A 27180-nucleotide genomic window follows, 5' to 3' on the forward strand; every position below is an offset into this window, starting at 1 on the left:
CAAAACCAGTGGTTGTTGATACAAAAATCTTACAAACCACATACTGTACAATGTACTCTTTCTAAGGGTTATATGATATTTGTGTTTGTCCTTGAGCTATGATGAGTCTGAGTGTAGATGAGTCTGTGAGTGTAGGTTGGTGTAATCATGGCCTTTATGAATTGTGATGAATGTGCGGTCTTTGAGACAACGACTCCTCTTGGAACTGGTCCTGAAAAGTTGTTCTTATAGGAGTGTTTATATCTGGACACACACACGTACTCACCAGCGCTCCTGTGCTGGTGCTCCTATTGTTTGGCATGACAGTGTGGTATTATTTTAGGCTTTGTGATGGCCTGTATTGTTCCCCAGTGGGGTCTTTTGTGTTGGAGGGCTATGGTGACGCTGCAGGGGCAGGTTTGTGCTGACGCTGGCCTGTAGGGATGACAGGGCCTGATATGGCCGAATGAGTAGTCCAGAGAGAGTCAGCAGCAAAGCAGCTCAGAAATGGAGTAGGACCTGGGCACGTACACACTCTCTCATACACATTCTTAATAACAGTTTGTTCATCCAACTGAAGCACAGCCATGCAGGAATCTCCTGGCTCTATTGGTGTGGATGGGGGTTATGCCAGTAATGTGCCTGCCTTCTTAACCAAACTGTGGACCCTGGTCGAGGACCCGGACACCAACCATCTCATCTGCTGGAGTGCTGTGAGTACCTGAAGGACTTACACTTCTGGTTGGTTAAAGAGAGTTAGCGGTCTTTCATACAGTGGAATATATTTCATGTGTTTGATAGAAATGACAAGATAGAGAAGTCTATTTTAGTGAAGATTCTACTTGTCTATTACTCAAGGATAGTTCTATGTTTGAACATCAAATCAATTGGTGACCATTTATACCCGGGTTAACAAAACAAGATATCTGTTTAAACCTTTGGTTAACTCGACACGTACTTGCCTGCCTTGCAATTCATCAGTGAAATTAGAAAATGTCTTTGTCTCGTTCCCTTTATAAAAGTATGGAAAATGTAATAAAAATAATAACTAGTATGTCAGCATTGTGTCTATGAAGGAGTGGTGAGACCACACACTAAGCACCCCTCGACATCTTTATTTTTGTACCTGATACTGTTATGCCGAAGACTCCACAATCTCGTTTACAGAGTCCTCAAAATGTCAGTGAGTAGCTATCTTTGAGAAAATTAAGAATGATTTCATCATGATCATTAGCTGATTTTGTGTGCTGGACTCGTATCGGGACAGATATATTAACATAATTTGGCCAACCTATTTTTAACACTAAAATAATGTGACACTGCAGGGCTCTTCAACCTTTTTCTTGCACAGTGATCGAAAAGCACAGAATGAAACAAAGTTGAGCACGTGAAGGCAGGATAGCTTCACCGCTACATGGCAAAAAAGTTCTGTCTAAAACACTACCAAGATTTGAATTTAGTTCAACTACCACCAAGTAGTTGAACTACATGTAGTTCACTAGGCTACTCCCCAACACTGAGCTAGAAAGGTAACACATTTTCACTTATAGCAGCTGTTTCGCTTGTTAAACAAAGATTAGCCATAGGTTGGCATTTTCTTTTATATCCAAGTCAAGAAATAAAGTTGTCATCATTAGAAAGAAGACATGCTGCTATTTTCTACTGAAAATGTATTCATTCTGTTGTTGCTAGCAATATTCATAAAGACATTGGGGGGGAATTTTCTAAAAAATATTTTCGCTGACCCTAGGTTGATTACCCCTGTGCTACTGGACTTTGACTAAGTGACAAAAGTGCATAATCTTGTCATTGATTCACTGTGAAATAGGTTGTGTACAGCTTACTGATAAATGTTTTTTCCCTCAACTTTCATTTCAGCATGATTCAATTCTAAGAAATTAAAAAGGGAAGTGGCTAAGATTCCCCTGTCTGCTCGACTCCAGATAGTCTTTTCAAAAAGAACTAGGAAATGCAAAGTAAAGATTTTAATATGGACTTCTTGTTGTAAAGCAAATAAGACTTCCTATTTGAGCAACCTTGACATGATTTATAGGACTGAGCCTATTATGGTTTTGACACTAACGTCCTGGACTAAAAAGCATTGATCTGTGTCTGGGAAACTGGTTCTGAATGTTGAATTGAGGTAGTCAATGGCCAATCAGTGGTCCATAGAACTTAAACACAAACCCCTATTCTGGTTCTGTCCCTCAGACTGGAACCAGCTTCCACGTTTTTGACCAGGGAAGGTTTGCCAAGGAGGTGCTGCCAAAATACTTCAAACATAACAACATGGCCAGCTTTGTCCGTCAGCTCAACATGTGTGAGTACCTCTCCTCATCACTAAAGAATAAAGACCCTCTCGGATATTTAGCAGTATTTAGAAGTGAATAGTGTAGTAATGACTTGTGTATTGTGTAGGTACTGTAGCATAGGCATTTATTTGAGTGTTTGTGCCTCTGGAGGTGTGTGTTGTGTGCCGCTAACTGTGGACTGGTGTGCAGATGGCTTCAGGAAGGTGGTGAACATAGAGCAGAGTGGCCTGGTGAAGCCAGAGCGAGACGACACAGAGTTCCAGCACCTCTACTTCCTGCAAGGCCACGAACACCTGCTGGAGCACATCAAGAGGAAGGTGAGACAGAAACCTAGGAAATAAAACACACACACACACACACATGGTAAGACCTCTGTGTGTGTGTTTAGGTCTCCATCGTGAAGAGTGAAGAGACTAAAGTACGACAGGAGGACTTGAGTAAGCTGCTGTATGAGGTGCAGGTGCTGCGCAGTCAACAAGAGAACATGGAGTGTCAGATGCAAGACATGAAACAGTAAGTAGGAAGAACAGTGTGCTGATACAACGCATCAATCATAACTATATCCACAATGTATGACACATGCTAAATCAATACAGTACTGTAGCTGGTTTAATGAAATTTAGTTTGAGGCACTGAACTGGGACAAAACATATTACTAATCATACTAAGCCATATGCAACAGAGTCAAAGCAACTCATAGTCCATCCTCAGTAGCCCATGCATTGTCCCTGGCCTCATTGTATGTTCCAATGGTTTGGTCTATTGTCTACATTGGTTGAAGAGAACATTCAGCCGCTCACCTGACCGTTGCGCCCTATAGTAGTGTCCGGTGTGCTGGTCAGGTGCAGTACAGGTGATCTTGTCACATGTCTCTGTCTGATCTGGAATAGGTGGATGACATTTGGCTGAGCGCTCAGATATGACACATCAGAGTGAACAGGCTGAAATCAGATCATTGCCTAGTCACACCATTTAATCACACATAGATCACACACATGAGGGGTGGTGAGTGAGGGGGTTGATAATGAAGTGGTGAATGTCACAGTGGTCTGTCTTACTCCTCCAGGCAGAATGAGGTGCTGTGGAGAGAGGTGGTCTCACTGAGACAGAACCACACCCAGCAGCAGAAAGTCATGAACAAGGTGAGAACCTCTGAACAAACATGACAATTGTGTGTGTGTGTGTGTGTGTGTGTGTGTGTGTGTGTGTGTGTGTGTGTGTGTGTGTGTGTGTGTGTGTGTGTGTGTGTGTGTGTGTGTGTGTGTGTGTGTGTGTGTGTGTGTGTATGTGTGTGTTAGAGAGCGAGCGACAGGGGAGGAGTCAGTGTGTTACTTTGGTGCTAGTGCTAGTCTCAGAAACCCAGACTGCGGTACATTGTAAGAGGCAACCCGTCTGTCTAGAGAGACTTTGTGCTGCATCATTCTGTTTTTTGCTCCTTTATAGCTGATTCAGTTCCTATTCAGCCAGATGCAATCAAACGCACCCAGCACTGTAGGAATGAAGAGAAAGCTGTGAGTATACTGCTTCTCTTTGTAGTGTACACACACACACACATACACACACACACACACACACACACACACACACACACACACACACACACACACACACACACACACACACACACACACACACACACAAAGGCTAAGATGAACAATACATGCACTCAAAAACACACACAAACACACCTGTATGTACATACACTCATTAACACACTATACTAACAAATCGACAATAGTAACACAAACACTGCAGTGGGAACGGCCAGCTCAGCGGGATGTGGTCAGCTGACGCGCTGCACAATCACAGTTGAGATGAATGGAGCTGAATGCTGAATCAGACCTACTGAGCTCTAAGCCCCTCACACACACACACACACACACAATCACTCACCCCCCCTCCCATCCTCTCACACCCACACCACCCCACTTAACCAGGGCGCATGACCCTCTATCCTCTAAGAGAAATGCACTGTCAGCTTGTGTGACCCGTGTGAACAAATCGGTCGAAGGACAAGGCACAGTCACATACAACGCTCATATGTTCGCAGGTAGCCTAGTGGTTAGAGCATTGGGCCAGTAACCAAAAGGTTGCTGGATCAAATCCCAGAGCCGACAAGGTAAAAATCTGTCGTTCTGCCCCTGAGCAAGGCCATTAGAAGACGTGGATGTCGATTATGGCAGCTCCTCTCTGATTCAGAGGCGTTTGGTTAAATGCGGAAGACACATTTCAGTTGAATGCATTCAGTTGTATGACTGAATTACAACTGTCATGTCCATAACACCTAAAGATTTACAATCACAACTGACTACATTAACTGGACATTGTTCACGTTCATCACTGTGGCATAGCTGTGTTCTACAATACAATTCATGTTGTCATTGTGCCCTGCTGTTTGTGCTTAGTATTGGTTGCAGTAAATTAAACTGATAGAGATTGTGTACACAGCCTTGACAAAATAGAAACAGTAGTGGCTGGTATAAGATAAATGAAAGAAAATATCACAAAAGTCAATTACATAGTGTAATTACTAACATACATTATTAACTTTTCTCAGTGTTTGAAAAGCAAGTGGGTTATTCAGTGTTTTAAGGTCTACGTGTTCTACACAAGCCAAGCTAGTTTCTCAAAACTACCACTGCTTTCTTAGTCACCCTTGCAGTTACTTCCCCTTATCCTTGGCTCTCATCCAGTAAAGACGAGCAGACACGACTCTCTATGGCTCTGTCAGTTCCATGGCATGTCATTGCACAAGAGTATTTCCATTGACTCGCATTGTTTTCTCAATATTCCCCCTCATGGTGATGCATGGCCCACCCAGACCCCTCATGTTGGATGTTGGCTCCACCACACCTCCAGCCTCTAAGTTCAGCCATAGCCACCAAATGGAGTCCCTGCATGAGCCCTTCTATATCCAGTCGGTGAGAACCCACTCTACCTTTTTGCTAGTTGTACTGCATTTATAGTTTCCAGTTAACATTGGGACATTATGATTATCATAAAATAAAGCCCTTTATATTTTGAACTGCACAGTGATTGTCAGGCTGTGAGCTTCACAAACCTTTAATCAAACTCTCTTACTGCTCCTTCTCTACAGCCATCTACAGAAACGGCCTCTTGCTCCAATAGTGCAATGACAGGAGGACCAATCATATCAGACGTTACGGAAATGTCACAGCCCACCAACATGGCCATTCAAATGCAAACAGAGGAGACAAGGTGAGGATCAAAGGTCAAAGTCACCTTTTATCCTGTAGTGATTTCCAAAGTAAAAAAAAATCCAGTATCTAGCCTTATTCAGCAGGGCTGATATAAACCGATAAGAATGCTGTGTATCTGTCCCCACACAGGGATAAGTGTATGATGCTTATCAAAGAGGAACCAGTGAGCCCAGGGGTGCGAGGCCGGGGAGATGGTGTTCCACTGGGCTCCTGCGAGGTGTGTTCTGAACCCCCTGTCCTCCATGTTGCCATGGTACAGTCCGTCCTGGAGGGCAGAGGGTCTGGAGCAGAGAGGAGGAGCAAGAGACCTGCTCTGGAAAGGTACACCCCCCCCCCCCCTTTATTACATATTAATGTATTGTTTTCAAGTGGAGCCCAAGTAGTGTGATATGGTGTGTGTGTTGTAGACCAGAAGTACCTGATGCTGTAGAGAATGTGGACATGAGTCTAGAGGACTTGCAGCTTCTCCTGAGGACCCACCAGCAAAGCGTAGAGCCCACCGCTGCTGTCATAGATGTGAGTAGGACACTCTGAAGCTTGGCAGACAGTGTGTTTAAAACCTGTCCCCCGGAAGCACGGGGGAAACAACGTCACTGCAGAAACAGGCATAATAGCTCCCATGTGAAGTTTCTCTTCACTAGATAAGAGCTCATACTGATATGACGCTGTTCTGTCTTTACAGCCATTCAATTTCAACCTGCCCTTGAGTGAGTGGAACTTTAATGATATGGAGTCCAACCTAAAATCAGTGAGTAGAATAAGTTTATGGTGTTTGAATTAGCTCTGCCCAGATATTATATATTGAAGTTTAGTTATATATATATATATTCAGTGAAATCAACCAGTCAGTAAAGTCAACACAAGTTATGAGTTACTGTGATTTTCCACTAGTTGCCACAGCCACAAATTTGAAATGGTATATATCGTAAAATTCTGTCTTCATATAAGGTTAGCAGCGTGGTTTAGGTTAGAGTTAAGATTAGGTTTCAAATCAGATTTTAAGAAGATAAATTGTAGAAATCGGCTGGGTTTGACTTTGTCTGTGGTAACTAGTGACGACCATTACTGTGTCAGCCATAAATGACTGGCTTTAGACAGACAAAGGCAGGTAATGGTAAAACCAACTTGTCAACATTTGACCTCACTTCTTGGGAGTATGAATCAGTGTGTGCTGTGCATGTAGCCTCTCTGCAGTTGGTTTATAGTACTGGTCAGTGTTATCTGTAGTAGTATCTAATCCCCCCATGAATCATGTGTTCCAGTACATGTTTCAGAGCCAGGAGGCAGAGGCTTACCCCAACGCTGGATGTGAGGAACAGTAACAGCTTGACAGATCAGCTGACACAGGCTAGTCCTGACAAAGACAGGTACAGTGAGTCGTTTTTTGGGCGTATCTGTACTTTACTATTTCTATTTGACAACTTTTACTCCACTACATTCCTAAGAAAATATGTACTTTTTACTCTCATACATTTTCCCTGATACCCAAAAGAAGTCGCTACATTTGGAATGCTTAGCAGAACAGGAAAATGGCCCAATTCACACACTTATCAAGCGAACACGTGGTCATCCCTTCTGCCTCTGATCTAGCAGACTCGATCAACACAAATGCGTTGTTTGTAAATTATGTCACTGTTGGAGGGTGCCCCTCGCTATCCGGACATTTTTAAACAAGAAAACCATGCTGTCTGGTTTGCTTAATATAAGGAGTTGAAGTGATTTATAGCATTTACTTTTGATACTAATGTATATTTTAGTAATTGCATTTACTTTTTATACTTAAGTATATTTCAAATCAAATACTTTTACTCAATTATTCTACTGGGTGACTTTCACTTTTACTTGAGTCATTTTCTATTAAGACATCTTTACTTTTACTCATGTATGACAATTGGGTACATTTTGAACCACAGGCCATTTCTAGAACTGGATCTTTGTGCGTAGTTGAATGATCATATGGGCAGCAGTGGCGTGTATTCGTGGATGCCAAGGGAAGCCAGGCTACCCCCCCCCAAAAAAATGACCAAGAAAAAAACATAAAAATAATTATTTTGTCTCTGTGTTTCATAAATTTCCTTAAATTCGCAAGAGGCTGAACATATCTTACTGGAGGAAGCATCCAAGTTAACGAAACAGCGCCCCTCTGTCTCTGTATGTGTAGCCCATCTATGCTGTCTGGTCAAAAAGAGTATGACATTGTTGCCGTCTGTAGCATTGAATGCAAGGGAAGGCAGCGAGCATTTGGTCTCCCTTGATCATTATTTAAATAAAATAATAACCAATCCACGTTGCGCTAAACTGAGTGAGTTCAGCTGTGAATGGTCCTGGCGCACCAAAAAACAGTGTCAAGGGAAGCCAGTTTGCACCTATCACATATGAAGCCAAACAACATCGACATAACTTGAATTGTTATAACTCATTGTGTCATTGTCCTCCGGTAGCTAGCTAGCTAAAATTGTCCCTTTCCTAAATTAGCCATGGATGGAGATAGGGATTTGGGCTTGTGGTTTTACTTAAATCTCTGTATTGGCCAATGACTATAAAGGTGGTTCTGATCAAACCATAAATGCATACATTGAGCCCCTGGCCTGAGAGGATGGAAGTTCAACATGTCGCTAGCTAATGTATATGTAGTTAACTAGCTGGCCTGGCCCATTGTTGCTCATGAAAGGAAGTTAGGCTAGCGAGCAAGCATTTTAGTAACCTAGGACAACAAAAACTAAAAGTGTGTATAGACCGTTTAGGCAACATGAAAGAGGATGGCATTTTTCAACAAGTAGGGTGAGTCAACATGTTTTTTCCACTTACAGACAGACCGACAGCAAGCAGGACCGTGTACAGCCACATCAGATTTAGCTTTCGTTGATTGGACTAAATTGTTTTTGGTATCTTTTAGTTGTCAATGTATTAGACTTAGGTGATTAGATGATGAAATGGTGCTGGAATAGTGGAGGCAGTGCCTGTTTTCTTTGACACTTGCGGTAACTCGTGGTTCTAAATCAATAGTTGTTTAGTAGTCCGAAAATGTCAAACATTAACTTGCTAGGTCATGTAACTGTTTGTTACATGCAATATGTTTTGTGGACATATGTTGTTCTCCGGTTTTGTGATGAAACAAAAGTTTATTGTCTCGGCCTTAGTTCATATGCCTTCACACTGAAATATAGACCTAACAGGTTATAGAGCAAATAACGCAATAGGTTGTAATATGGGATTTTTATTTTTCCTGGCTTGGCTTCCCCAATGATGTTACCCACACACCACTACTGATGGACAGCTCAGTTTGTACTGAGAATAGAAAATATTTACCTTTCTTTTGTGTTTCTGCTTTTGGCCAGAAAACAAGACATTCCTCAAGGCTCTCAGATGTGTTCCATCCGCAGTCGTCACATCTTAGATCCAGCGCACCTGACCCAATGTGAGCAGAGCAGGAGGGATTCCTGTCACTCAGAGCTCTGTGGGCCCACCTTCCATCCACCAGACTGTCAGCTCTGGGGAGTTTTTTTCAGAAGCACTATATGGCTTTTCAGAGAACCAGAGGTTAATCTATTTGGAATTATTCAGACTTCCTTCACTGAAGTTCAACAGTTTTATTGGTGGAGACCCTGGCAGTTTTCACTTCAAAAGTTGATCCGCAGGACATCCTGACATAAGCAATGGCTTCTCTCTCTAAAACTGGACTGAGCTACATTTAGAGTGCCTGACTGAGGGACTTCAACTCATGAAAGACCAACCGACCAGTTGATATTTCAAGGATAAATTCCTAGCACAGAATTGGAGTACAACCAGCAAGTTCTACTATTCTCTGCCATCATTCCAGTGGTAGTATGCAAAGTTGCATCATACCAAAGTGGCCCAAGTTTGTAAGCACTTTAGTCTGTGTGGGAGAGTTTCTGCTTGTGGCGCTGATTTATTTCCCAAATAGCCCATTTGGTATGAAAATTATATTCTTGTGCAAATACTATATTTGTATTTCAAAATGATATTCATAAAATTACAGAAACAGTGTTATCTTCTGTACGTTTTAATGTGAGAGGTCTAGGAAATATTTATGATAGACTTCCCATTTGAAAAAACAATGAAGACACCATACATTGCTGTTTTGCACAATTTGTATCACAATTTATTCTTAATCACAATCCATATATTTCCCTTGAAACAGTACATTTGGGCACTCCTGTGCACAAGAGTAACTTAGACAAATTGTTAAATACTGTGCATTAGTCAAATGTAGAAGAAGAGCTAGATGACCCAACTTCAGCTGAAGTTTAGATAAGATCAATGTGTAGACTCACTAAACAGAGAGGAAAGAGAGATGTACTAGTGTCACTAAACCTGTGTCTGTCTATTTGTCTTTTCTCTTCCATCCATATAACTTTCTAGCTACCACATCTCTCTTTTTTTCTGATTAGTTTAACCTGATTTATTATAGATAAACATTATGACCTTCCATTGATTTTAGTGGTGGATAGAGGCAAAGTAACGTTTGATTTCAAGACAGATGAAGAGCCTCCCTAGAGCATTTGGACTCTACAATGCCTCCATTTGTTTCAGAGACAGGCCAAATCCCATATTTGGATTATACACAATATACAAACAAAAGTATGTGGACACCCCTTCAAATTAGTGTATTCAGCTATTTCAGCCAGACCCGTTGCTGACACGTGTATACAATAGAGGACACAGCCATGCAGTCTCAATAGATGAACATTGGCAATAGACTGGCCTTACTGAGCTCAGTGACTTTCAATGTGGCACCGTCATAGGATGCCACCTTTCAAACAATCAGTTCGTCAAATTTCTGCCCTGCTAGAGCTGCCCCGGTCAACTGTACTCACTGTAATTGTCTAGGAGCAACAACGGCTTAGCCGTGAAGTGGTAGGCCACAAGCTTACAGAACAGGACCGCCGAGTGCTGAAGTGCACAGCACGTAAAAATCATCTGTCCTCGGGTTGCAACTCACACTACCAAATTCCGAACTGCCTCTGGAAGCAACATCAGCACAAGAACTGTTCGGGAGCTTCATAAATAGGTTTCCATGGCAAAGCAGCCGCACACAAGCCTAGGATCACAATGTGGAATACCAAGCGTTGGCTGGAGTGGTGTAAAGCTCGCCGCCATTGGACTCTGGATCAGTGGAAATGTGTTCTCTGGATTGATGATTCACGCTTCCCATCTGGCATTCCAACAGACAAATCTGAGTTTGGAAGATGTCAGGAGAACACTACCTGCCCCAATGCATAGTGCCAACTGTAAAGTTTGGTGAAGGAGGAATAATGGTCTAGGGCTGTTCATTGTTCGGGCCCCTTAGTTCCAGTGAAGGAAAATATTAATGCTACAGCATACAATTACATTCTAGATGATTCTGTGCTTCCAACTTTGTGGCAACAGTTTGGGGAAGGCCCCCTGTTTCAGCATGACAATGCCCCAGTGCACAAAGCAAGGCCCATACAGAAATGGTTTATGGAGATCGGTGTGGGAGATCTTGACTTGACTGGCCTGAGCACAGCTCTGACCTCAACCCCATCGAACACTTTTGGGATTAATTGGAACGCAGACTGTGAGCCAGGCCTAATCGTCCAACATCAGTGCCCAACCTCACTGATGGCTGAATGGAAGGAAGTCCCTGCAGCAATGTTCCAACATCTAGTGGAAAGCCTTCCCAGAAGAGTGGAAGCTGTTATAGCAGCAAATAGGGGACGCACTCCATATTAATGCCCATGATTTTGGAATGAGATGTTCGACGAGCAGGTGTCCACATACTTTTGGTCATGTAGTGTGTCTTTCTTATACAAACTCCAGAAGGTATGGATGTGGACTGATGATGTAGGAGGGGGGTGCAATACCCCCCCCCCCCCCCTTCTCAATGATCTGAGCAGGCTCATATGATTTTGATAGACATCCTATATTCCTCAGATAATTTGGAATTTCTGGAAAACCATCAGAATCTGAAGAAACACCAGTGCACTTCTTTTGACTGTGGAGGACACATCTACATGGAAAACAGCCCAGGTCTTGACAATCTTCCCTTTGAACTGATAATACTATACTGTGCAATATTTCAGAGTTGTGAGAATTCACAAGGTTGCAATACATCAATGACCCTTGGAATGTATAAAGTAACTGTATCAGAGGCTGCATCATAAGTAACACCTGTAGACTATAATCTTAGAAGAGGGAAATGTAAGGTGGCGTATAATTGAAATTGCACTAAGAATTATCATTGTATTAGATTTAGCAGTGTTCATTTAGACTTAGTATTTATCAGTGTTTTCTTTATTACTGAAATATGAGTGTTTCTCTGATTTGCTAGGAGTGATACTTTACATTCAATTGGCATTGTATTTATTTTTTATTCATTTGCACTGATCGGATGTTGATGATCGGATGTTTTTAAATATACATAATGCTTGTCAAGATTGCAGACTCATCAAAGTATTTTAATTTTTTGGATTAATCATCATCTTCTGTAACAAAAGAAATCCATCGTTATAATGCATCATTGTCTATGGCTTTGCTAGGACAGTGTTGTACATGGGCAGAACTGGACTAAAGTCACAATGAAACAAAACATGTATGCAATGACAATAAAAGTAGTTAAAAATAAAAGTGAGCATTTCACAAGTGCTCTCGTTTGTGTGTGGGGAGGGGAAGAGGGAGGGGTGGAGTATTTTACCAAAAAGAGACCTAGCATGAAATTATAGTATTTTCTCATGTATATGTGATCAGTTAAATTTTTTCTAAGCAGCATAATTATTTTACATGATTTCTGTTAGAACTATATGATAGCTGTTAACTCATCAAAAATGTAAGGAAAACTAATCTTCGGGGGTGGGAGTAGAGGGTGGCACTGAGGGTAGAGGTTAACAAGCAGTACAGTACAGAAGTATTTTTGCTCCTTCGATACTTTCATCCAGTGGGATATGATCCTGCTTACAAGACTCTGGGAAACCTGCAAGATCTTCTTGGATTAGGTTGAATTTCTGCCTGATCAGGGTCATCAGTATTAGATCCATGATGTCCAGTTTGAAGTTGGTGCTGTTGAAATGTGTAAGGAAAGGGGCAAAGAATGCTAGAAAAGGTAGGCCAGTGTAAATTGTTGAGCAGGTGTCGTTCTTGAGATGGTTTTTGGTTAATAGTTCCTCAACTTTGTGACATTGGATTTGTTTATGACAGGTGGATTTGTTTGGAGGCCATTTTGTCATGTAGCTGAATCTTCCCACTTGATTTGAATTCCGCAGTTTGCATATCTAGCTTTGCGGTAAACTGTCACCATGACGATCATCTGTACAAAATGTAAGAATGTTAACTACTTATTTTTTGCAAACTTGATCAATGCCACATACACGTCATGTTAGGAACTTGTAAATACGACCTTCCTACTGGGAAAATACACATGAACGCCCCTCCAACTTGTAATTACGACTGGAAACTCGGGTGGACCCTGATCTCTCCCACATGCTGAACTCGGATGTCCACTCGGATGTCCAGCGATTTTGGCTGTCAATGGTGAGAAGGTTTCTTGCTTTCCTTCCTAGCTCTGAGCACTTAAATGCCCAGTCGTTCCTCCGATCACTCCGACATGACACAACACTCAAACATAAAAAAACAAGTTAGCTAAATACAATGTGTCTCAAATCAATTAGGTTACGTTAGCTAGCTACATTTTCTAACCTGAATGCATGTTCTCATATCTACACAGACTAGCAACTTGTTGTTGGCAAAGAAAGTAAGCAGGTAGGCGTGACTAACATTAATTGTAGCTGACCTACTAGTATGGTCAATGTGTTCAGAGTTGGATCGTGTTTACATAGCTAGAGCAGCTATGTAAGTATATTATTTTATTACACTTGGCTAGCTGTAACATTACGTGTTTGAATTGATGACGTCCTGAACAGTAGTTGCCTTCGCTTCTTTTATGGGCATCATAGCCAATATACTTTTCTGGAATAGGGTGGTGCTCTGGAGGTTTCCTGTCCACAAAGTGAAAAGAGCAATTGGGGGTAGTTTCGGGGATTTATTAAAATGTGTGGCGTTGAGCCAAATCTGAATGGATGCCTCGTCTTTGAGGTGGGTGCAGATCGCATAGCAGTCCAGGGCGAACAAATGTCCCAGATTGTGCGGGACAGTTCTGCATTTTGGCTCTTTGTACCGTGTCCTGCAACCAAACAATCATGTCTCGCATTTAATCAACGAATTAAAACACCTCAAATTTAGCAAAAAATAATGTAGATTTGCCCCATATTCTAGTCAGACATTCCAAACTGTCTCTTGCATCGTGTTGCATTTATGAAAATATATACAGTTGAAGTCGGAAGTTTACATACACTTAGGTTGGAGTCATTAAAACTCGTTTTTCAATCACTATAACAAACTATAGTTTTGGCAAGTTGGTTAGGACATCTACTTTGTGCATGACACAAGTAATTTTTCCAACAATTGTTTACAGACAGATTATTTCACTGATAATTCACTGTATCACAATTCCAGTGGGTCAGAAGTTTACATACTCTAAGTTGACTGTGCCTTTCAACAGCTTGGAAAATTCATGTTGTGGGGGTGCTTTGCTGCAAGCGGGACTGGTGCACTTCACAAAACAGATGGGAGGAAAATTGTGAATATATTGAAGTACCATCTCAATACATCAGTCAGGAAGATAAAGCTTGGTCTCAAATGGGTCTTCCAAATGGACAATGACCCCAAGCATACTTCCAAAGTTGTGGAAAAATGGCTTAAGGACAACAAAGTCAAGTGGCCATCACAAAGCCCTGACCTCAATCCTATAGAAAATGTATGGGCAGAACTGAAAAAGTGTGTGCGAGCAAGGAGGCCTACAAACCTGACTCAGTTACACCAGCTCTGTCAGGAGGAATGGGCCAAAATTCACCCACTTTATTGTGGGAAGCTTGTGGAAGGCTACCTGAAATGTTTGACCCAAGTTAAACAATGTATAGGCAATGCTACCACATACTAATTGAGTGTATGCAAACTTCTGAACCCTTCTGTGATGAAAGAAATAAAAGCTGAAATAAATCATTCTCTCTATTATTCTGACATTTCACATTCTTAAAATAAAGTTGTGATCCTAACTGACCTAAAACAAAGCATTTTTACTGGGATTAAATGTCAGGAATTGTGAAAAACTGAGTTTAAATGTATTTGGCTAAGGTGTATGTACGTTTCCGACTTCAACAGTAAATAGTAAGGATGTAGTACTGGTGATGTTAAACAATTCTCCAATCGTTGTTGAGATCTGATATTCTGCGCAGCGCAAGACAAGACGTAGGCCAATGTCATAGGTCTTTCGTCAACCAATAACATTCCTCAAATATTTAGGGCTTAATTCCAGCTAAACTTGGAGTGGTGGTTACCCAGACTGAGTTTAATTTAAGTCAAGACTAGGCTAATTCTACTTAATTTCATCCAGATTTTAAAAAATGACTTGCTGAGATATTGCTTAACTTCAGATAAATTATCTCTAGACTGGGAAGTTCCAGACTAAGGTAAATAATGACTAACCAGTTCGTTCATCTTTGTGATCCTAATTAGAGCTGACCTGAGGATGCTTCAGAAATCAGGGATTGGACCTAAACCAAAAAAGGTTGATGATCAAAACATTGTTTTAAAAAATCTCTCAGTTTTCCCCAATTATTATGATAGGTGTATACTGATGATATTATAGTAGTCATCGTCAAACAGAGTCAAGTATACTGAACAAAATTATAAACGCAACATGCAATAAATTAATAGATTTTAATGAGTTACAGTTCATATAAGGAAATCAGTCAATTGAAATAAAATCATTAGGCCCTAATCTATGGATTTCACATGACTGGGCAGGTGTACAGCCATGGTTGGGCCTGGAAGGGCATAGGCCTACCCACTGGGGAGACAGGGTGAGTTTTTCCCCCACAAAATGCCCTTGTTACAGAGAGAAATCCCCCACCCCCTTCAGATGATCCTGCAGGTGAAGAAGCTGGATGTGGACGTCCAGGGAAGGCGTGGTATATGATTGTGATGCCGGTTGGACTTACTGAAAATTCTCTAAAACACTATTGGAGGCAGTTTATGGGAGAGAAATTAACATTCAATTCTCTGGCAACAGCTCTGGTGGACATTTTTGCAGTCAGCATGCCAATTGCACGCTCCATCAAAACTTGAGACATCTTTGGCATGTGTTGTGTGGCAAAACAGCACATTTTAAAGTGACCTTTTATTGTCCCCAGCACAACGTGTACCGGTGTAATGATCATACTGTTTAATCAGCTTCTTGATACACCACACCTGTTAGGTGGATGGATTATGTTGGCAACAGTGTAAACAAATTTGTTTACACAACATTGTTGTTTGCACAACATTCGAGAGAAATAAGCTTTTTGTGCATATGGAACATTTCTGGGATTTGTATTTCAGCTCATGAAACATGGGCCCAACACTTTACATGTTGTGTTTAACATTTTTGTTCAGTATAGCTTGCTAGCAGTGCAACGTGCCAACTGGATGTGCAAACACAAAGTAAATAAAGATGTCTTCTTCTTCATGTGGCTTTTTGGCAGACTAGACGCTGTGTTGTTGTATTGCTGTCTTTCGCAGGTCGGAGAGTGGATTGCACATTTTGGTCACCATAAAAAAGGGGTTATTGGGAAAAACACACACGTTCGAATCCTTGGCACCTAAAGCACCGCAGCGGGTTTGGAACATAGCCCTCACATAATAGCAAATATAACCTAATGTAGAAACTCTGTCAAAGCTCAACAAGACAGACGGTATTCTGTCACGCCATTGCCACCGGGTATACGTCTCACCAAACGGTGGGTGTCACAAACACTAGGAACATACCTTTCCATTTGATCCACCACTACATTCAAGGCTACCCCACTGATCATTCCTTTTAGCGGTGCCCTGCTTCAGAGAGCAAAGCACACCACAGGTTGAGCACTGAGCTGCATGACGCAAAGCTCCCACTTCTCCTCAGAGGCGGATACACAAAAAAATCTAAACAATTTCACTTCTTGAAAATCTCACAGATGTAACCATTCCCAGTTTGTCCTTTACCCAGCTTGACACAATGTATGGGGTCGGCCAAAAAGCAGGAATCCATTATTTCAAAAAATCACACTCATACCAGTCCAAAATTGTCTCTGGTAGGACTCTCAGGGCAAATGTTGGAAGACACTTGTCATCACAGATAGGCACGCTACATCCTGGACTGGCTCAACTTCAGAGCGCTCACCACTGCCGACTGACTCCATTTCGAGATCATCAAGGTTCTCGAGAGTACGAAGACATATAAGTCAGATTACTTGGTTTGTAATCAGGAGAAGTAGGCATGTACAGTCGTAGCCAAAAGTTTTGAGAATAACACAAATATTACGTTTCAGAAAGTCTGCTGCCTCAGTTTGTATGATGGCAATTTGCATATACTCCAGAATGTTATGAAGAGTGATCAGATGAATTACAACTAATTGCAAAGTCCCTCTTTGCCATGCACATTAACTGAATCCCCAAAAAAACATTTCCACGGCATTTCAGCCCTGCCTCAAAAGGACCAGCTGACATCATGTCAGTGATTCTCTCGTTAACACAGGTGTGAGTGTTGACGAGGACAAGGCTGGAGATCACTCTGTCATGCTGATTGAGTTCAAATAACAGACTGGAAGCTTCAAAAGGAGGGTGGTGCTTGTAATCATTGTTCTTCCTCTGTCAACCATGGTTACCTGCAAGGAAACACGTGCCATCATCATTGCTTTGCACAAAAAGGGCTTCACAGGCAAGGATATTGCTGCCAGTAAGATTGCACCTAAATCAATCATTTATCGGATCATCAAGAACTTCAAGGAGAGAGGTTCAATTGTTGTGAAGAAGGCTTCACGGCGCCCAAGAAAGTCCAGCAAGCGCCAGGACCGTCTCCTAAAGTTGATTCAGCTGCGGGATCGGGGCACCACCAGTACAGAGCTTGCTCAGGAATGGCAGCAGGCAGGTGTGAGTGCATCTGCACGCACAGTGAGGCGAAGACTTTTGGAGGATGGCCTGGTGTCAAGAAGGGCAGCAAAGAAGCCACTTCTCTCCAGGAAAAACTAGACTGATATTCTGCAAAAGGTACAGGGATTGGACTGCTGAGGACTGGGGTATTGTCATTGTCTTTGATGAATCCCCTTTCGGATGGTTTGGGGCATTCGGAAAAAGCTTGTCCGGAGAAGACAAGGTGAGCACTACCATCAGTCCTCTGTCATGCCAACAGTAAAGCATCCTGAGACCATTCATGTGTGGGGTTGCTTCTCAGCCAAGGGAGTGGGATCACTCACAATTCTGCCTAAGAACACAGCCATGAATAAAGAACCAACACATCCTCTGAGAGCAACTTCTCCCAACCATCCAGGAACAGTTTGGTGATGATCAATGCCTTTTCCAGTATGATGGAGCACCTTGCCGTAAGGCAAAAGTGATAACTAAGTGGCTCGGGGAACAAAACATAGATATTTTGGATCCGTGGCCAGGAAACTCTGCAGACCTTAATCCCATTGAGAACTTGTGGTCAATCCTCAAGAGGAGGGTGGACAAACAAAAACCCACAACCACCCTTTGCCTTGATGACAGCTTTCCACACTCTTGGCATTCTCTCAACCTGCTTCCTGAGGCATGTAGTCACCTGGAATGCATTTCTATTAATAGGTGTGCCTTGTTACAAGTTAATTGGTGGAATTTCTTTCCTTAATGTGTTTGAGCCAATCAGTTGTGTTGTGACAAGGTAGGGGTGGTACAGTATACAGAAGATAGCCCCATTTGGTAAAAGACCAATACAAGTCCAAGAACAGCTCAAATAAGCAGAGAGAAACAACAGTCCATCATTCCTTTAAGACATGAAGGTCAGTCAATCTGGGAAATTTCAATAACTTTGAAAGTTTCTTCAACGATGACCCAACACACCTCCAGGCGGTGTAAGGGGTATTTGACCAAAAAGGAGAGTGATGGAGTGCTGCATCAGATGATCTGGGCTCCACATATGTAGGAATTTCTTCAAGACTGTTGGAAAATCATTCCAGGTGAATCTGGTTGAGAGAATGTCAAGAGTGCAAAGCTGTCATCAAAGCAAAGGGTGGTTACTTTGAAGAATCTAAACTAAACTATAAAATATATTTTGATTTGTTTAACACTTTTTTGGTTACTACATGATTCCATATGTGCTATTTCATAGTTTTGATGTCTTCACTATTACACTATTTACAAAATAGAAAATAGTAAAATTAAAGAAACCCTTGAATGAGTAGGTGTGTCCAAACTTTTGACAGGTACTGTAAACTTGAAGTCATGCTTCATATGGCATATGTTGTGTGGTCCTTCCACTATGGCCCAGGAAAACATGCGGTTTATTAGACTATAGACAGTGCTGTAAAGTACTTAAGTAAAAATAGGTGCACGGTGTAGCCTCCGACACATTGGTGCGGCTGGCTTCCAGGTTGGATGCGCGTGCGGCTGGTTGGGTTGTGTATCGTCTCTCCCGAGCCCGTACGGGAGTTGTAGCGATGAGACAAGATAGTAGCTACTACAACAATTGGATACCATGAAATTGGGGAGAAAAAGGGGTAAAATTTAAAAAATATATATAATAATAATAATACTACTACTAAAAGTCAGTTTGATGGAAACACTGACTGGTGGGAAAATGCACATATTATTTTATGCAGATCTTTTAATATTCGCATGAAAATCGGTCGCAAATTGGATGGAAACCTAGCTATTGGCAACAATGGACAATAAAATCAATTTGCCATCACGTTCTAGGTAAAAGGGTTACACTTTGAGCCATTCTGAATGGTAACACATTGACAAGAAATTGTCATTTTCCCATCACAGAGTAAAACCACAAGAGTGATGCATTCCAGGGAAGGAGGAGTTGATTATTTCAGTTTCATTTTAGATGGTTAACCAAATGACTAGACAGCTTTTGCCTGTCTTCTGGAGAATTCTGTGGTGGCAAACAAGCATGCGTAGTCGTAGAGACCGACACTTGGTTAACTTTGGTTAACCATCTAAAATGAAACTGAAATAATCAACTACAGTGGTAGGCTTGATTACCAACAACGACGAGACGGCCTACAGGGAGGAGGTGAGGGCCCTCGGAGTGTGGTGTCAGGAAAATAACCTCACACTCAACGTCAACAAAACAAAGGAGATGATCGTGGACTTCAGGAATCAGCAGAGGGAGCACCCCCCTATCCACATCGACGGGACAGTAGTGGAGAGGGTAGTACTTTTAAGTTCCTCGGCGTACACATCACGGACAAACTAAATTGGTCCACCCACACAGACAGTCAGGAGGCTGAAGAAATTTGGCTTGTCACCATAAGCACTCACAAACTTCTACAGATGCACAATCGAGAGCATCCTGCCAAGCTGTATCACCGCCTAGTACGGCAACTGCTCCGCCCATAACCGTAAGGCTCTCCAGAGGGTAGTGAGGTCTGCACAACGCATCACCGGGGGCAAACTACCTGCCCTCCAGGACACCTACACCACCCGATGTCACAGGAAGGCCATAAAGATCATCAAGGACAACAACCACTTGAGCCACTGCCTGTTCACCCCGCTATCATCCAGAAGGCGAGGTCAGTACAGGTGCATCAAAGCAGGGACCGAGAGACTGAAAAACAGCTTCTATCTCAAGGCCATCAGACTGTTAAACAGCCACCACTAACATTGAGTGGCTGCTGCCAACATACTGACTCAACTCCAGCCACTTTAATAATGGAAATGGATGGAAATTGATGTAAAGAATGTATCACTTTAAACAATGCCACTTAATCTAATGTTTACATACCCTACATTACTCATCTCATATGTATATACTGTACTCAATGCCATCTACTGCATCTTGCCTATGCCGTTCTGTACCATCACTCATTCATATATCTTTATGTACATATTCTTTATCCCTTTACACTTGTGTGTATAAGGTAGTTGTGGAATTGTTAGGTTAGATTACTCGTTGGTTATTACTGCATTATCAGAACTAGAAGCGCAAGCATTTCGCTACACTCGCATTAACATCTGCTAACCATGTGTATGTGACAAATAAAATTAGATTTGGATTTGATTTGATCGTATGCCTCAATCACACCGACAGCATCATTGCAGTTTAGTACACCTGAAGTATACTGAACGAAAATATGAAAGCAACATGTCATGTGTTGGTCTCATGTTTCATGAGCGGAAATTAAAGATCCCAGACATGTTCCGTATGCAAAAAAAAGCTTATTTCTCTCATTTTGTGCACAAATCTGGGACAGAGAGACTGAAAAACAGCTTCTATCTCAAGGGCATCAGACTGTTAAACAGCCATCACTAACATAGAGAGGCTGCTGCCTACATACAGACCTGAAATCATTGGCCACTTTAATAAATGGATCACTAGTCCCTTTAATAATGCCACTTTAATAATGTTTGTCATCCCTTTCTCCATCCTGGCCACATGTTACTTTTGTTTCCAGAAGAGGACCAAGCCAAAGGATACAGAAGAGGAATGCTCAATGCATCGAAAGGCTGTCTCAAGGCATCAGAGAATGAAAAATCTAGTGACCAGCATTTTAGTAACCTTCTTTATATTCTGGATGCCTGTAAATATCATCAATACGGTAAATATTGCAGCTACTTTAGTCAGAACGGCTCATCCGGGAGACTACAACAACATTAAATATTTTAGGAGGATGGTTGGGGATAATGCCAAGGCTCTGATCTTAATCAACAGCTGTTTGAACCCCTTCTACCAGTTTCGGTTGTTTTCAGTGACTCTTTGCTACTTCCCCTTTCTGTTCGAGCGAAATGTTTCAGTTTTTTGCTGGGGAACGTAAAATATGTTATAAATGAATGTTTTTATTACTAACCAATAATTATTTCATGATTAGAATAATATGAGAATACATTTTGTAGTATCTTTTTAGATACTTCAGTACATCATTGTGTTTTACACAAGCCAGAATCCAAATGAATCAGAGTTGAATAGTGGATGATCCGAATCTCTCTGCAAGCCCTCTCATTTTGTCTTCTTCCTGTGTTCAAAGCATGTTTGATTTGTCTATATTTATTTGATGGGTAGTATTTTGTGATCGCTTGTCAAATGTGGGCCAGTGTGGTTTGTCTCTGACATGTATAGCTCTCTGCCTCTCAAAAGCTTGAGCTTCACAGTTTCCAGTGAAACACCAAAACACTTGGTGGATAAAAAATCATCAGAGCAAAACTATAAAATTCTGTGTGGTATAAAACATGCCTCCTGAATATTTCACAATCTTTTCATTAAAACTCATTGATTTGCTGAATTAAATGTTTGACGCTAAATTGGTATCAGGTACCTGATTATGAATTGACCAAATAACTATTTTATATGAAGAAGAAAAACCACATCAAGGCTTTGAATAACGTGCATATTATAATAGTGTCTGTTCCTTCTGTGTAGAGAAACATCCTGATAACATCGTTGTTTTCTGTTTGAATTCATGATGAATGTAATTATCACTGAATGCTGCTGCATTGTGCAGTTATTTGATGTATTCTATGGTGAAAAGAATTGCTAATAAATCATTGCCTGTGGTGGCTTGATGTACTGTACATGTAGAAGAAGTAAACAGCTATTTGTTTGTTATACATTTGCCTTTTGTGGTATAGTCTTTGTTTTAACTGATGTTTCATTTGCATACAAAGTGTGTGTGTGTGTGTGTGTGTGTGTGTGTGTGTGTGAAATTATCCCCACCTTCCTTTGCACTAGCTGTGGTTATACTCCATAATCCCGCTAATACAGTAACATTGACAAAGTCAGTGTGTTAGGAATAATCAGGCAGGGTCACCGCTGTGTATTAAAAGACTGACCTTGCAATCATTGCTGAAATTCACAAGGCCACATGAAGATAAAACACAACTTAACATTGTGATCAAGTGTCTTCATTATAGGATTCATGCTTAATATTACTGCATTGGTATAGACCAGGGGCCTTTTCTTTCCCAGGGACCCCCTCCCAGACAAACTGGTGAACCAGGGACCCCCATCATACGTTAGCAAAAACATGTCTCTGCAACGGCAGATCTCCTCCTCTTCATCTGAAGAGGTGTAGCAAGGATCGGACCAATACGCAGCGTGGTAAGTGTCCATGTTTTAATAGAAAAAACTGAACATGAACACAAATACAAAATAACAACGTGAAATGGAAACGAAAAAGTCCCATGTGGCACAAACACTGACACAGGAAACAAACACCCACAAAACACCAGTGAAAACTAGGCTACCTAAATATGGTTCTCAATCAGGGACAACGATAAACAGCTGCCTCTGACTAAGAACCATACTAGGCCGAAACAGACACCAAAACATAGAAACACAAAACATAGACTGCCCACCCCAACTCACGCTCTGACCATACTAAATAAAGACAAAACAAAGGAAATACAGGTCAGAACGTGACAGTCTCCACATCTTGTCTTATCATCAGGTGAATGATAATGGCAAGGAGACATTTTAACATGAATAGATTTGGTAGATTGTTTTTGATTATTTTGACCTCCCCACATTATAATTGTAAAAGGTGTAAACTCTAACATAGCCTATTAGCTAGAAAGGTAACTCCAAACATACAGTTGAAGTTGGAAGTTTACATACACCTTAGCCAAACACATTTAAACTCAGTTTTTCACAATTCCTGACACTTAATCCTAGTAAAAATTCCCTGTCTTAGGTCAGTTAGGGTCACCACTTTATTTTAAGAATGTGAAATGTCAGAATAATAGTAGAGAGAATGATTTATTTCAGCTTTTATTTCTTTCATCACATTCCCAGTGGGTCAGAAGTTTACATACACTCAATTAGTATTTGGTAGCATTGCCTTTAAATGGTTTAACTTGGATCAAATGTTTTGGGTAGTCTTCCACAAGCTTCCCACAATAAGTTGGGTGACTTTTGGCCCATTCCTCCTGACAGAGCTGGTGTAACTCAAATCAGATCAAATCAAATGTATTTATATAGCCCTTCTTACATCAGCTGACATCTCAAAGTGCTGTACAGAAACCCAGCCTAAAACCCCAAACAGCAAGCAATACAGGTGTAGAAGCACGGTGGCTAGGAAAAACTCCCTAGAAAGGCCAAAACCTAGCAAGAAACCTAGAGAGGAACCAGGCTATGAGGGGTAGACAGTCCTCTTCTGGCTGTGCTGGGTGGATATTATAACAGAACATGGCCAAGATGTTCAAATGTTCATAAATGACCAGCATGGTTAAATAATAATAATCACAGTAGTTGTCGAGGGTGCAACAGGTCAGCACCTCAGGAGTAAATGTCAGTTGGCTTTTCATAGCCAATCATTAAGAGTATCTCTACCGCTACTGCTGTCTCTAGAGAGTTGAAAACAGCAGGTCTGGGACAGGTAGCATGTCTGGTGAACATGTCAGGGTTCCATAGCCGCAGGCAGAACAGCTGAAACTGGAGCAGCAGCACGGCCAGGTGGACTGGGGACAGCAAGGAGTCATCATGCCAGGTAGTCTTGAGGCATGGTCCTAGATCTCAGGTCCTCCAAGAGAGGAAAAAGAAAGAAAGAGAAAAAGAGAGAATTCAAGAGAGCATACTTAAATTCACACTGTAACTGAGTTGGTTTGTAGGCCTCCTTGCTCGCACACACTTTTTCAGTTCTGCCCACAAATTTTCTATAGGATTGAGGTCAGGGCTTTGTGATGGCCACTCCAATACCTTGACTTTGTTGTCCTTAAGCCATTTTGCCACAACTTTGTAAGTATGCTTGGGGTCATTGTCCATTTGGAAGACCCATTTGCGACCAAGCTTTAACTTCCTGACTGATGTATTGAGATGTTGCTTCAATTATCCTTCTCATGATGCCATCTATTTTGTGAAGTGCACCAGTCCCTCCTGCAGAAAAGCACCCACACAACATAATGCTGCCACCCCCCGTGCTTCACGGTTGGGATGCTGTTCTTCGGCTTGCAGGTCTCCCCCTTTTTCCTCCAAACATAACGAAGGTCATTATGGCCAAACAGTTCCATTTTTGTTTCATCAGACCAGAGGACATTTCTCCAAAAAGTATGACCTTTGTCCCCATGTGCAGTTGCAAATCGTAGCCCGGCTTTTGTATGGCGGTTTTGGAGCAGTGGCTTCTTCCTTGCTAAGCGGTCTTTCAGGTTATGTCAATATAGGACTCGTTTTACTGTGGATATAGATACTTTTGTAACTGAATCCTCCAGCATCTTCACAAGGTCCTTTGCTGTTGTTCTGGGATTAATTTGCACTTTTCGCACCAAAGTACATTCATCTCTAGGAGACAGAACGCGTCTCCTTCCTGAGCGGTATGACGGCTCAGAAAATTTGGAAATTGCTCCCAAGGATGAACCAGACTTGTGGAGGTCTACAATTATTTTTCTGAGGTCTTGCCTGATTTCTTTCAGACCTGAAATCATTGGCCACTTTAATAAATGGATCACTAGTCCCTTTAATAATGCCACTTTAATAATGTTTACATATCTTGCATTACTCATCTCATATGTTTATACTGTATTTTATACCATCTATTGCATCTTGCCTCTCTCGTTGCTCATCCATATATTTATATGTATATATTATTATTCCATTCCTTTACTTAGATTTGTGTGAATTAGGTAGTTGTGGAATTGTTAGATATTGCTGCACTGTCCGAACTAGAAGCACAAGCCTTTTGCTACACTAACATCTGCTATCCATGTGTATGTGACCAATACAATTTGATTTGAGTTGGGTGTGCTGTCCTTCCTGTCATCTTACTCTAATGGTGACCTGTCCCCGGTCTCTTGGTTTCCATAGCCTTTCACACCTATGCTGACCTTTTTGAATTTAAATATATAAAAATCCATGTCATGAGAATCTGTGAAGTATGTGTTTTTCTGTTTTCTCTACAGTACCCCTACATCCCAGCACACATGACCAAACCCAAGGAGCACAATAATCTCTTCCTTTTTCACTTGCAGGAAAAATGTAATGTTTGACTGTAACATAGTTCATATCGATTGATTGATGCTGGTGGCTGTGGTTGCAACCATGATGGAGTAGTTAAGCAGACGATCACATGTTGGTGTGTAGTTATTATGTTGATCTACTCTGCAGTGAGCAGATGTGGATATTGACGTCTCCCACATGCCTCCCAGCACTTTGCAGTGCCCAATAACTATAACCTGGTGACTGCCCCTCTGTTTGAGCTGTATGACAATGCACCAGGCTACGAGCCAATCATATCCCGTCTCCCACATGCCTCCCAGCACTTTGCAGTGCCCAATAACTATAACCTGGTGACTGCCCCTCTGTTTGAGCTGTATGACAATGCACCAGGCTACGAGCCAATCATATCCCGTCTCCCACATGCCTCCCAGCACTTTGCAGTGCCCAATAACTATAACCTGGTGACTGCCCCTCTGTTTGAGCTGTATGACAATGCACCAGGCCACGAGCCAATCATATCCCATCTCCCACAGCTTGTGAGCAGGTAAGGTACTCCTGTATATTCACCATAATATGAAATACTGTAATTCATAAGACAAAATTCAATGAATTCAGCTTGAAGATGGACAGACATGTGCATTGTTTTTAGATTAGTTTGTATATTCACAATACAACCTTTTATTTTTGTTGCAGGTTCAACTTCATTTACAATTAAATCCCAACAACCTGTGTGTGGCGACCAAGGACTGTCTCTGTGAGTTCAGTCTGGGCAGAGGAAAAGTGGCAAGCAGGATTTCACTGCACCTACCTTTAAACAGAGTGCCCAGTGGTACTAAACATTTGAATATTGATCTGTATAGAAAATAAAGATAATGTTATTCATCTTTTTCTGTCAACTTTTTTATTCTTACAGATTTATAACGTTGTGACATGAAACCTTTTGTATTCACACAAAAGTATAATTTTTATGTTGGTGTAGATGTTAACAAAATAAAACAGTGTGCTTTTGTGTTTTTAATCATTGTAACATACTTCATTGTCTTTCGTAACTCCTTGGTAATTCATTAAAAAGTCATATTTTATTTTCAATTAAAGATGGCTTTAAAACATTAAGCTTAGAAACCGTTTTCTTTAATATACTGACCAGCTTGTCATATAGCTGTTTCAATACTAGTCATAGCTTAGTTACAAAAGTTAGTGTATTCCAACTGATCACCATAAGGCTATTCTACATCAATAGTGGTGTATAGAATGTTGTTCATTCGTCAATTAAGCATATTGTTCATATGATGACAATATGACAACTTCCATCTTAGTGGCCATAAGTGACAGCATACCTGGACTGATATCGAAAGCAAGACTTGTGCTGCCAGTGTGTCTTTTGAGCCAACAACTTACACAACAGTTGTGGTCATTGGTTTTAACATCTCCAAAGTGTTGTCATAACCTCAATTCATGATACTGGTCATGTGTCATATGCTGATAAAGAATGTTACAAGATAGCTTTGTAAAAAGTGAATAGTCAAGACAAGGATCAAACGGAACTAGCTATAAATGTCCAGTATATTCACAGCATTGGGAATGGAGAATAGCAGAGCTTCTAACCTCCAGGATCACAGCTTTGTCAGGCAACTACTTACCATAACATCTATAATCAAGAAAAATGGATAGACAATGTCCACAGATTGTTTATTTTCTTCAAATTATTTTT

The 27180-nt window shown here is 41.3% G+C and overlaps 1 protein-coding gene across 1 annotated transcript; it reads left to right on the forward strand.

The window, feature by feature from the left end:
- The first annotated feature begins 519 nt into the window (after positions 1 to 519).
- On the forward strand, positions 520 to 11745 carry LOC139381955 (heat shock factor protein 4-like). Its single transcript, XM_071125844.1, has 13 exons — positions 520 to 692; positions 2191 to 2299; positions 2481 to 2608; positions 2680 to 2804; positions 3358 to 3433; positions 3735 to 3802; positions 5113 to 5212; positions 5389 to 5510; positions 5642 to 5833; positions 5920 to 6028; positions 6195 to 6260; positions 6775 to 6879; positions 8851 to 11745. Exons 1-12 carry the CDS (start codon positions 567 to 569, stop codon positions 6832 to 6834), a joined length of 1281 nt encoding a protein of 426 aa, XP_070981945.1. The 5' UTR covers positions 520 to 566; the 3' UTR covers positions 6835 to 6879; positions 8851 to 11745.
- Positions 11746 to 27180: the final 15435 nt, after the last annotated feature.

The sequence above is a fragment of the Oncorhynchus clarkii genome, chromosome 2 (genome assembly GCF_045791955.1).
Source record: "Oncorhynchus clarkii lewisi isolate Uvic-CL-2024 chromosome 2, UVic_Ocla_1.0, whole genome shotgun sequence".
NCBI lineage: Eukaryota > Metazoa > Chordata > Actinopteri > Salmoniformes > Salmonidae > Oncorhynchus > Oncorhynchus clarkii.